The sequence below is a fragment of the Lutra lutra genome, chromosome 14 (assembly GCF_902655055.1).
Source record: "Lutra lutra chromosome 14, mLutLut1.2, whole genome shotgun sequence".
Taxonomy (NCBI): Eukaryota; Metazoa; Chordata; class Mammalia; order Carnivora; family Mustelidae; genus Lutra; species Lutra lutra.
This window is the reverse complement of record NC_062291.1, coordinates 69,206,091-69,219,145: the sequence shown is the minus strand read 5'-3', so window position 1 is coordinate 69,219,145 and position 13,055 is coordinate 69,206,091. Positions and strand designations below refer to the sequence as shown.

The 13,055-nt window shown below is 37.2% G+C and overlaps 1 protein-coding gene across 2 annotated transcripts in view; it reads right to left on the bottom strand.

Annotated features, from left to right (window-relative positions):
- Positions 1 to 13,055, bottom strand: part of MXI1 (MAX interactor 1, dimerization protein) — an 81,926-nt gene that overhangs the window by 50,807 nt on the left and 18,064 nt on the right. For both annotated transcript variants that reach the window (XM_047702452.1, XM_047702453.1), the window contains exon 2: positions 12,561 to 12,693. In XM_047702452.1, the coding sequence (XP_047558408.1) occupies positions 12,561 to 12,693 (133 nt within the window). The remainder of the gene's footprint in view (positions 1 to 12,560; positions 12,694 to 13,055) is intronic.

Genomic DNA, 13,055 nt, shown 5'->3' with positions numbered 1-13,055 from the left:
GAGAAAACATTCGCAAAACACATATGTAATAAAGAACTTGTATCCAGAATTTACAAAGAACTCTTTTTTTTTAAGTCTTTGTATATTTTAGATAAGTCTTTTTTTTAGATGTTATTTGTTTATTGGGGTGAGGTGAGGGGGCAGAGGAAGAGAGAGGGTATTTCAAGCAGACTCTGGGCTGACTGAGCCCCTTGACACGATCTGAGCTGAAACCAAGAATCTGATACTTGGCCGACTAAACCACACCAGTGCTCCCAGAATTTACAAAAGAACTATTTACAGCTCAACAAGAAAACAACTCAAAAGAAAAAAGGTAAAAAATATCATTGGATACTTCACCAAAGAAGATATATCAATAGCAAATAAGCCCATAGAAAGATGCTCAAGATCACTAGTTATAAGGAAAACGCTATCTAATCCACAAGTTATTCTGACACACCCACTAGAAAGGCTAAAATTTAAAAGACTGACAATACCAAGTGCCAACCAGGTTGTGGAGTTACTGGAAGTCTCCTACACTGCTAGTCAGAATATAAAATGGTACATGGGGCGCCTGGGTGGCTCAGTGGGTTAAGGCCTCTGCCTTTGGTTCGGGTCACGGTCCCAGGGTCCTGGGATCAAGCCTTGCATCGGGCTCTCTCATCAGCAGGGAGCCTGCTTCCTCCTCTCTCTCTCTGCCTGCCTCTCTGCCTACTTGTGATTTCCATCTGTCAAATAAATAAATAAAATCTTAAAAAAAAAAAAAAGGATATAAAATAGTACAGATACTTTTGGGAATGGTCTGACAATTTCTTTAAAGTTAAATATATATTTACTATATGACCTAGAAATTCCATTCCTAGGTATTTATCTAAGAAAAAATGAAAACATACATCCACAAAAGACCTGTCCATGGAAGTACATGGAATCTTTACTTATAACAGCTAAAAACTATATGCAACCTGAATGTCTATCAACTGGTGAATGGATAGACAAACTGTGGTAGATCCATACAATGGATTATTACTCAGCAATATAAAACATTGCTGAGTAATTATTATTATTATTATTAAATTATTACTCAGCAATATAAAATTATTAAATTAAATTAAATTATTAAATTAAAAATTATTAAATTATTACTCAGCAATATAAAAATATGAACTACTGAAACAGAAAAACTGAATCTCAAAAAACACTATGCTAAATGAAAAGAGTTTGACACAAAAAGAGTATATACATGATTCCACTTACATGAAACTCTAGAAATGCAAAACTGCAGTGACAGAAAATGTGTAAGAAGTTGCCAGGTCCAAGAGGCAGAGATAGAAAACTGACTGCAGAGAGGCACAAAGTAATGTTCTGAGTTGATAAACATGCTCTTTATTATAATTTTGCTGGAGGCTGCATGACTGTATACATATGTCAAGTCACTGAATTATACACTAAAAACTGGGGAATTTTATCGTATGGAAATTATATCCAAATAAAACTTATTTTTCAAAAAAGTAATAAAACTCAGGGCGCCTGGGTGGCTCAGTGGGTTAAAGCCCCTGCCTTCAGCTCAGGTCATGATCCCAGGGTCCTGGGATCAGCCTCGCATTGGGCTCTCTGCTCAGCGGGGAGCCTGCTTCCTCCTCTCTCTCTCTCTCTGCCTGCCTCTCTGCCTACTTGTGATCTGTCTGTCAAATAAATAAATAAAATCTTTAAAAAAAATAAAATTTAAAAAAAGTAATAAAACTTATCCAGAAATTGAGGCAATATTCTACTGTACCATAAAGTACTCAAAAAAATGAGAATAAAATGTCAATTCTTTATTGTGGGAGACTAATAATATAAATTACCAGAAAAAATAAAATTTAAAAACCTCATTCCTCTGAGAAATATCTATATTTATGTGTACTTGAAAAAAATTTTCATTTCCAGCATACAATTAATCTGCTGTTAGTGAAGAATACAGTCAAGTCTCATCTTCCATAACAGGAAATCAATAACATAACAGGAAATCAGATAATAAGCAGAATAAGCTTATTTAAAAAAAATTTTTTTAAAGATTTTATTTATTTGGAGAGAAAGAAATAGAGCAGGGGAGGGGCAGAGGGAGAATTTCAAGCAGACCCTACACTAAGCACAGAGCCTGACATGAGCTTGATCTCATGACCCTGAGATCATGACCTGAGTAGAGATTAAAAGTCAGATGCTTAACTGACTAAGCCACCCAATGACTCTCAGAATAAGCTTCTTATTTAGAAATAAGTAAGGAGGGGCACCTGGCTGGCTCAACTGGAAAAGCTTGCAACTCTTGATCTCAGGGTCATGAGGTCAAGCCTCATGTTAGGTGCAGAGATTACTTAAATAAGTAAAAACTTAGAAAGAAAAGAAAAAGAGAAAAGGAGAAAAAAGGAAAAGAAGTAAGAAAGCAAACAGCCAATGAACTGCGAAATCACTGAAGTGGTGGCCTCTAGGAAGTAGAAACTGGAAGGGGAAAGATGAGGCAGAGGAATGTTAATCTTCTTTATAAGTCATTTAGTATTAGCGGAGTCTTACAACTATATACATCTCCTACTTTTTTTTGAAATGTTAAGAATTTAAAATAAAAAGTAACTACTTCACTTTCTATTCTTAGTAGTGCCAGAAACTAAGAAGCATCTAATACATACTAAAGTTACACATTACTCATGAAATCATCACTTTTTAGGTGAGAGAATAATGTTAAAAACCAGAATTTTGAAAATTAAAATTATTGCTCTTAAGCATACTTCCAAAAGTTAAAACAGGACATTTAATTTTGATAACACGTAATACATGATAACACAGAGGAACATTCTAAAAACCTTTAAAAATGCGGAAGTATCAGTGATTTCCTAAATCTCTTGACTTCCAAATTATAATTTGATATTTTAGGATAGGGTCAGGCATGAAATAAATATTCAGGGGTGCCTGGGTGGCTCAGTGGGTTAAGCCTCTGCCTTCCTCTCAGGTCATGATCTCAGGGTCCTGGGATGGAGCATCGGGCTCTGTGCTCAGCAGGGAGCCTGCTTTCCCCCTTCTCTCTGCCTTCCTCTCTGCCTACTTGTGATCTCTGTCAAATAAATAAAAATCTTAAAAAAAAAAAAAAAAGGACAGTAGCCTTTTAAATATTCATTAGGTACTTTGGAGGGAAAATAAATGAACGGTACCATAATTAACAGCATTAATTATATAAATATAAAGCCCATTTTTTTTTAAAGATCCCAAGTTTTATTCTTAATATGTCCCACTCTTCCCTATAGTACTAGAAGCAGACGCACAGAGATGTTACACATGTATTTCAAAGAATCTTACTGTCTAAGGCAAGTACATCACACAGAAAACAGATTCTCAAAGGAAGTAAGGGAGGAAAGGCTGCCAGGGTAGCTGAATCTCCTTGCTTTGGTAGCTGCAGAATGGAGGGGGTATCTTTTTCCAACCAGCTACACTCCCTACTCCTAACCCCATAATGGTTCTTTTCAAGTTCTGAAGGCCTCATTGTCTAATATTCATTCATTCCACCTTTAGTTCTTTTAAGCATCCATCACACGTTCAAGACTCTTCTTATCTTACTGCAATAAACAGCAACAGGCAATTTTTTTAAACAATTTTACTGAGGTATAATTTGCATACTATAAAATTCACCCTGGGGCGCCTGGGTGGCTCAGTGGGTTAAAGCCTCTGTCTTGATCCCGGGGTCCTGGAATGGGTTACACTGAGCCACCCAGGTGCCCCTAGAAGTCTGAATTTTAAATTGTAACTTCTGTGCATTGACCGTTCAGCAAAGACTACAGAAAGCAATCCTAGCAGATTCAGTAGTAACAAAAATATATTGTCCAGAGTTTTTGTGAAATATGAAGATCACTTTTTTTCTGTTGTTCATGTTGAAGATACATACTCCCACACAAGATTATGGTAATCAAAATTTAAAACCTCAAAATTCTCTCTCTGCCTGCCTCTCTGCCTACTTGTGATTTCTCTCTGTCAAATAGATAAATAAAATCTTTAAAAAAAAAAAAAAGGGGGCGCCTGGGTGGCTCAGTGGGTTAAGCCGCTACCTTCGGCTCGGGTCATGATCCCAGGTCCTGGGTTCAAGCACCGCATCGGGCTTTCTGCTCGGCAGGGGGCCTGCTTCCTCCTCTCTCTCTGCCTGCCTCTCTGCCTACTTGTGATTTCTCTCTGTCAAATAGATAAATAAAATCTTTAAAAAAAAATAAAATAAATAAAACCTCAAAATTTACATTTCTTCTAATACCACATTTAAAATTACTACATTTTACCCTCTAGTTTCTTATTGCATAAAAAGGTTATTTACAGTTCCTTGAAGAGAATCCTAATTGTCCCTGTCTAATTAATCAAAATAAGAATAAAGGAAAATCAGTTGTTTTATCAAAATACGTTGACTGAGACTAAAATTACACTCTTTGGGCATCTGAGTGGCTCAGTCAGTTATGTGCCTGCCTTTGGCTCAGGTCCTGATCCCAGGGTCCTAGGATCGAGTCTTGCATCAGGCTCCCTGCTCCATGGATAGCCTGTTTCTCCTTTGCCTCTGACTCTCTGTTTCTCATGAATAAATAAAGAAAATCTTTAAAAGTGAATAAATAGGGGCTCCTGGGTAGCTCAGTGGGTTAAAGCCTCTGCCTTCGGCTCAGGTCATGATCCCAGGATCCTGGGATCTAGCCCCGCATCAGGCTCTCTGCTCAGCAGGGAGCCTGCTTCCTCCTCTCTCTCTGCCTGCTTCTCTGCCTACTTGTGATCTCTGTCTGTCAAATAAATAAATAAAATCTTTTAAAAAAAATGAATAAATAAAATAAAATTATGTCCTTCTATAATTTAAAAATGCCCATTTCAATGGCTTCAAAGCTCTCATCATGTGGCCTCCACAAATGGTGTTTACATAGTGTTTTCAAAAGACTATCGAAAATATTTTCCATAATAAAGAAATGTAAGGAAATCAATACCACACAGAAATCTTTTTATCTAACATCATAAAGCTAAATAAAAAGAAAACCCACACTTTTCCCCTGAAATGTATATACTAACATTTATAACAAAATTGTCCACCAAACCAAATATTTTTTTTTTAAGATTTTTTATTTGTTTATTTGACAGAGAGAGATCACAAGAAGGCAGAGAGGCAAGCAGAGAGAGAGAGGGAGAAGGAGGCTCTCTGCCCACCAGAGAGCCGGATGCAGGGCTCGATTCCAGGACCCTGGGACCATGACCTGAGCTGAAGGCAGAGGCTTTTAACCCACTGAGCCACCCAGAAAAGCACCATAAGCTCCTCTATCATAGGGAGGCATGTTCCGTGTACATTGTATAAGTTCAGTAAATTTGGTTACTAATTACCTTTAAGAAAGCAGTTTCAGTAACTAGTGAAAAAGGAAGCAAATTGCAAAAGTTGAAAAAGCACTGGTGGGAAAGCCTTAAAGCGGCAGATGCAGACGACGCATTTCAGGCAGAGCAGAAAAGGAGAGTGCTAACACATAGATTTCAGGTTACGGTCACGAAGTCTTACTTTTTAAGTAAATTCTTGCCAAGGGTGTTTGCTGATCCCAGAGAAACAAATCCCAGAGCTCTGTCTTATTTCCTAATTCTATTTTTGCAAGTTACCTTGCTTGCCAGTCCAGTTTCCTCAACAAAAAAAGTAAGGAAAATATTTTCATTTTACCTCACAGAACTGTTCTGAAATTCAAAGGAGGTAACAACGTACATTAAAGGGCTTTATAGACAAGTAGTACATTAAATGCAAGGTGTTACTATTTTTACTATTATTGAAGATGGATCCTACCCTTTGACCCAAGAATTCTAATTCTTCATGTTTATCCTAAGGATCTAGGTAGACAAATGCACAAAGCTATCTGCAAAAACATGTTCTGAATAGCCCTATTTTAAATGAAAAAAATCTAAAAAGAACTTAAATCAATGGGTGACTGGCTTAACAAATTATCATATACCCATGAAACAGAATATCATGCTATAATTAAAAATGATTTAACAGATGTGTATGAACATGAAAACCTCTTTACCCCTGCTTTATAAGAGGTTCCACTTTTGAGATGCCTTCCTTCATCTATCAAACTTAATCAGGTCCTCCCTGTTATACTCCTCATAGGATCATCTATTCCTACATTAAACTCATCACAGTTTGAAATAATACATTTATATGTTTACTTGACAACATGTGTTTTCTTCATTATATGGTAATGAAGATGGTGCACACATACACACACACTCTTGCTCTCTCTCACACACACACACTCCTATATACATATGCAGGGGGAGGAAAAGCTGCCAATATTTTAAAATGTAAAAAGCCAAAATGAAAAATAAAAACAATCTAACAAAAAATATGTATGCTTATATTAATTACATCAGCATTATCAACCACAAATAGGATCTGGAAATACATTTTGTCAAATGATACCATCAAAGCTCTGTGATTAAATTAGTATCTGGAAAACTATCTTTACTTAAGAAGTGACAAAGAATCATCCTATATCCAAAAGAAAGCAATGCTGTTTCCTTTGTAAGGAGAAATCTAGAAGAAAAAGCTTTCTTCAGGTCAATGGTGTCCTCTGGTTAGAATGATGCATATTCTGCTGAAAATCCAGCTTGATATTAAAGCAACCACCACCTATAGCTAAATAAGTATCTCTTACCATCTTGGGCCACATGAGTTTTAATCATAAAATGAGTGATAATATCTTACCTTCATAAAGCAGAGAACTACACCAAATGAAATCCTGAATTCCCTTTTTATAATTTGTGATCTTCCACATCATGTATTCAGTATTCTGGGAAAAGGCCACTAATCAAACAGGAACAGAAGCAGCTGTCCTACTGACTTACAAGGCATGATCGTCAAATCTCCTTGAAACATACTTCCATAAGGGAATATGTCCTTTAGAAACTCTGCACAGCAAACTTATGCTTCCATGAAGCATTTAATAGAAAGTCTGAGTTTGTTTAGCGAGGTATATAAATAATTCTTAAGAATTTTTCATTTAAACAGTTTTAAGGAAAGACAGAATATCACAGAAAACATCACACAGGAGGTGTTAATCACTCAACATTTGAAAATACTGAAGAACGATACTAACATCACAAAAAGTTTAAATGTTACTAATCTCTACTTTTGTCCTGATACTCTAGGAGTTATCGATTTGACAGAGACTCAGAAACTATTTCTTTATATAGAAAATTTGAAAAGCATAGAATAGTAAAGAGAAATTTCACAATAAAAAAAAGGTTTCGGGGTGCCTGGGTGGCTCAGTGGGTTAAAGCCTCTGCTTTCAGCTCAGGTCATGATCCAGGGTCCTGGGATCGAGTCCCACATTGGGCTCTCTGTTCAGCAGGGAGCCTGCTTCCCCCTCTCTCTCTGCCTGCTTCTCTGCCTACTTGTGATCCCTGTCTGTCAAATAAATAAATAAAATCTTAAAAAAAAAAGGGGGGTTTAATTCAACTATTCAGTGAACTAACAGGTACGTATTTAAGATTAAAAACAGAAGATATAACAAATTTCAAATTACTGCTACTGGAAAAAAAAATCCTCTACAAAAGACAACCAAAAAGGCTTTAAAGTTGAAAATACAACAATACAATCATTCCCTCTAAGACTAAAACATTTCATGATTCTGTAGTTTAAGAATAGTTAAACTAGGGGTGCCTGGGTGGCTCAGTGGGTTAAAGCCTCTGCCATCAGCTCAGGTCATGATCCCGGAGTCCTGGGATCGAGCCCCATATCGGGCTCTCTGCTCATCAGGGAGCCTGCTTCCTCCTCTCTCTCTCTCTCTCTCTCTCTGTCTGCCTGCCTCTCTGCCTAATTGTGATCTCTGTCAAATAAAGAAATAAAATCTAAAAAAAAAAAAAAAAAAAGAATAGTTAAACTAAAGCTTTATAAGCAAAAGGAAAAGCTGTTTTGTTTTCTAATGTCCTCAATCCTAGCCAAAGGAATTGAAATGTGGCTGCTCTTGTGAGATTCTTTAATAGCCAAAGGATACCAAATAAATTAAATTTTTCGTCAACTTAAAATTCAAACATAAATTGGTACTTACTATTACCTTCTACATCACCTTAAAACAACTCAATTACTAAGTGTCATAGGCTCATACCAACATTTATTGCCAATATTTGACAGACTTATGGTTCTGGCAGGGCAGGTAGGTTTTAATATTTTAATTTCATGACTGGAAGACAGTGAGTGTTTTTTAAAATTAACTGCAGCATTCTATAGTCTACTATAATATACTTATATACTATACTATAATATACTGTAATACCCATTTAAAAGAACTGGCAATTAGAGATTTTTATTCTTCAAATACTACATATTATCTTCCTTTCCAAATATATTATCATTAACATTCTTTAGAATACAATGTAATCAGGGGCACCTGGGTGGCTCAGTGAGTTAAAGGCTCTGCCTTCTGCTCAGGTCATAATCCCAGGATCCTGGGATCGAGCCCCGAATCGGGCTCTCTGCTCAGCGGGGAGCCTGCTTCCTCTCTCTCTCTGCCTGCCTCTCTGCCTACTTGTGATCTCTGTCAAATAAATAAATAGAATCTTTAAAAAAAAAAAAAAAAAGAAGAAGAAGAAGAATACAATGTAATCAGAGTTTGCCAAAGCAGGAGTTGCATAATGTCTCCTTCCATACAGCACAAAAGAGAAATGTAGTTCCACAGAGGGCAATCTACCTGGAGTTTGAAAACCTTCCATTTTTTAAGAAACACCTACGACGTGCAAGGCATTGTGATAGACACCGGGGATGGATCCTTAAGCAGAAGAGATTCAACTTCTGCCTTCATGGAGTTTTTAGCCCAATGAATGAGACATGAATTTATCAATCAGAGAACTGCATTTCTACAAACTATGATAAACACCATGAAGGAAAAGTAGGGGTGCCATCATGTGAACACCTAATCTACTTTGCCTGATGAGAAAAGGCTTCCCTGAAGAAGTTATGACTGAGTTGAAGTAAGAGTGTTATTAGATAAGGACAACTTACTTGGCAAAGGGGAAAGAACAGAGTATGTGCAAAGACCTTGAAGTAGGAAGAAACATGGTGTATTGAAGGAAGAAAGAAAGCTTGCCAATATAATGCGTCAGAATTGTATATGGGCCAGGCGTAGTTGCATGGATACCAGTTAGGAGGTTATAACAGGTCTCCAGGTGAGAGATAGATGGTATCTCATTAGGAGGGAAGTAATGAAGATAAGGAAAAAGACAGCAGATTCAAGAAATATTTAGGAGGAAATCAGTGTTACAATGAAGCCAGGCAGAGTAGTGTTAGTAGAGTTTTAAAGATGACAGATCTTGAAATTTTTCAGTTGTGAGACCAAACAGTAAAAAACTGGGAATTTGAACTTATGTGAGGCTCCTCAATGAGCCAGAGAGCAACGCACCCAGGTTTTCTAACAGCAGTAACATCTTAGGAAGGGTGATTTTTAGGAAATGTGCCAGAAGGCCATAACCAAGACCACAGTAAATTCAACCAGGTATTTAAAAAATAATTAAATACTACAGGTCCCACTTCTGAGCTGTCAGTTAGAAGGATACCAAATGATAAAATTACTGGGATTTTCAAGGTACATGCTTGTAACATCACATTATATCACTTGTTTTCTCTCCTTTGTACTTCTGTAAAAATAAGATTTCTAAACATAATATTAGGAGCTAACATTCAGCATAAGCTTAAAAAACAACATTTCCTATCAGGAAGATCATATTATACCTGAGAATATTAGGGGGGAAAAGCCAACATTATATCTGAAAGATGCTACGACGTCAGGGAAACAAATGTCATGACAAACAAGATATCAAGGTCCAAGATGCATACTAGTAACAGCAACTTCCACAAAAGTACCTTTTTGATCAGGAAAATAAGACAGATACGCCATAATTCTATTACCTTCTTTGTTTCAGAAGACCAGTAAATGGAAAATTTTTACAAGTCTTTCTTTCTGCTATATGTAACCAATGTAATAAAATGTCTACTAAATCCAGTAATAGGCCTCAAGTTATCAGAAGCCCATAAAGTCTCCTTCAAATGGACTAACAACCCCATTTCTCACATATCCCTGCACTGGAATTTGATCCTTGGCTCCTCTATCCCATGAAGCAGAAGTTTTAACAAACGGTAAGGAAAAATAATTTCTAGTGTTTCACTTTAACATACTAATTCTCATCTATAGGCCCCAGTCTAAACCCCACACATGGGTGGACCTTAGTATATTCTAAAATCTGTTTCTTTCTCTCTCTTTTTCTTTCCTTCTTACTACTTATATTCCTATGAAAAATTATCTTCCTTAGCCTTGGGTGGTCCAATGTATACGTAATTATTTTCCCATGGGTACTGTAAGAACATGGCATGCCTGTAGTTTTACAAATTTCTGATATGTTACACTAAAACATACAATAATTAGCACTGTGGTCCCATACACAATAGTAAAATCCTAACAGGAACCCTACCACGAAACAGAAACACCACTTAGTCAAAACCCCAAGCTGAGCAAAGTTTAAGTCAACAGATGACAAAGACTTATTAATGACCTATAACTGGTAAAATCTAGAAATGTATATCTTATTTATGCATCTATAATCCTTGAATTGTTAGTAATGAGGCTGCCTCTGCAATGATGGAATGGTATACTGAATAACTAATATTGTAACTGATCTCTAGAACTGTCAATAAATCAGTGTCACAGAACTTCAGGGGAGAAAGGGACCTTGGTAAATTAATGTAGCCCATCCCTTCATTTTATAGATGAGAAGAGGGATGAAGAGAAAATGTAATAAGATCATTTACCTGATTTCTACAAAAGAGGAAATACTCAGTAAATATTTGTAGCATGACAAAACCCAGGTCTGGTTTCCTGATACTCTCTGCATGTCTCTAAATTTAAAAAAAAAATTTTTAAACCTTTTTAAATCTATACATGGATTGAATTTGAATTCTTGAAATATAGATCCTAATAGAAACAGTGAAGAACAAGAAAATTGAAATTTATTTGTATAAATGCTATGTATCATATTACATATTTTCATTCCAAACCTATCATATCATAGAAAAACCCCCTCTAGACCCACACATAAACATAAATACAGCATAGTAAGGGGTGCCTGGGTGGCTCAGTCATTAGGCATCTGCCTTCGGCTCAGGTCATGGTCCCAGCATCCTGGGATCGAGCCCCGCGTGGGGCTCCCTGCTTGGTGGGAAGCCTGCTTTCCCTCTCCTAGTCCCCCTGCTTGTGTTCCCTCTCACGCTGTCTCTCTCTCTCTGTCAAATAAATAAATAAAATCTTTAAATAAATAAATAAATACAGCATATTAAGCTTATAGCTATTTTTATAATTTTAAAAATTAAGTTTAAAAAACACAGAATAGTCCTACTGAAAAAGCCAAAAAAGGAAACTCACAGCTTTAAAGATGAGTCAAAGAGGGAAGAGTGAATCCTAGTTTCGCCTCAGCAATGTCAAAAATGCAGAGTGGGAAGATCCAACCTTTCCAGCTCTAATTATTATCTATAGGAGCCTCAAGTTTCCTGCATCTATTAGTAAGAGCTCCAATTCCAGCTCTTTTCCCAACCTACTTCCCCAAGTGACTACCTAACTACCTGTCTGGAGTTCCCCATACTCATCAGGCAACCTTAGTTTCCCAGAGATTGCTCTGTGTTTCTCCAAAATAAATTCTTACATTCTCTAGACAAAGCTTTGGGGAATCAGGAAAAGAGGTCTCATTTAATTCCTCTTATAAATGGAAAAAACAGCGTCTATTGGTTTTAAGATGGCCTTCTGAAAACTTCCTATGAGTTGAATCATTCGAATTCCCTGGCTTTCTGGGGCAAAACACTGAAAAGACAGCCAGGCACTACCAAAAGTCTTCAAAAAATGCAAGTCAACTATGTCTGAGTACATCCAGACAAGCATTTCCTAGGGAACCCTTTGGACTGAAAAATAAGCATCTTCATTCTTTTTCTGTTTTGTTTTGTTTTGTTTTTCTTTAAAATCTCCCTTACCAACTCTGTCTTATCAAATAAGAGACACAACTTTCATAGCATGGTCTTCCCTTTCACCCTTAAACAACAAACAGACCAGGCCCACTAACTTTCTACTTCAACCAAATATTTTTATTCCCTCAACAAAACCCTTGATTCTGCTTTATATCCTGCCTGAGCTATTTCTGGCATTTAAAAATTCTTCTTGGATCATCCAAGTTTAAAGCTGGACTAAGATTACTTTTAGCATGTGGTTGCATGCATGGACACATGTCAGGTTTCACTTTATTGTCCCTCTCAGTCACAGACGTCCCCACTTAATAAACCCAGCAAGAACTCTCTGGTTTTCCTTTGGATTCTACTCCTGCCCTTCCCCACAAACTCAGGTTATGATATCTAGACTGTATTAGTTTAAAAGGGCCAAATCTCCAGGGATGGTGGTAAAGGAACTCATTTGACTAATCAGTGTTGCTCCAGACTTGGTGTTAAAGAACTGAGGTCAGTAGGACCGGAACTTCTGCCTGAGTGTGTGCTCCCTCCCTCCAGGTGCCCTTTCTAAACCTCCCCAGCTTGCTACCTGTTGGCAGTGCTGGTGTTGCTGCTCCCGTTGCTGTGTTTCTGTGCGCGGCTCAATCTCCTTGGGGGCTTTGAATGCTGCAGTCGGGGGCTCGGCATGGAGGGGAACGTTGAGGCATAGCCATGTTCACACTCTGAAGAGACAGCAAGAGAAAAAGATATGAGAACAGGAATGTACTCAAATCCACGGATCCACAGATCTGAAGTCCTTGCAGTAACATGTTGCTGAAAACAGCAGAAGAAAAGGAGGTAAAAATTTTCCACTTTCTGGTTGGAAGATAAAATTCTCCGTCCTTGTGAGGACATTTATCCTGTAACATTATATACAGACCCAAGCCATCACCTGAAAGGTGTACAAATACTTCCTCTAAACCAAGTAATCTCTCCACCCTTTCCAAAAATCCTTTTCTCCAAGAATTCTTAACTGAAACACACTAATTTTGAGACTAGTTACCATCCACCTCAATTATTTCACCTGCCTCAAAATCCCCCTTTA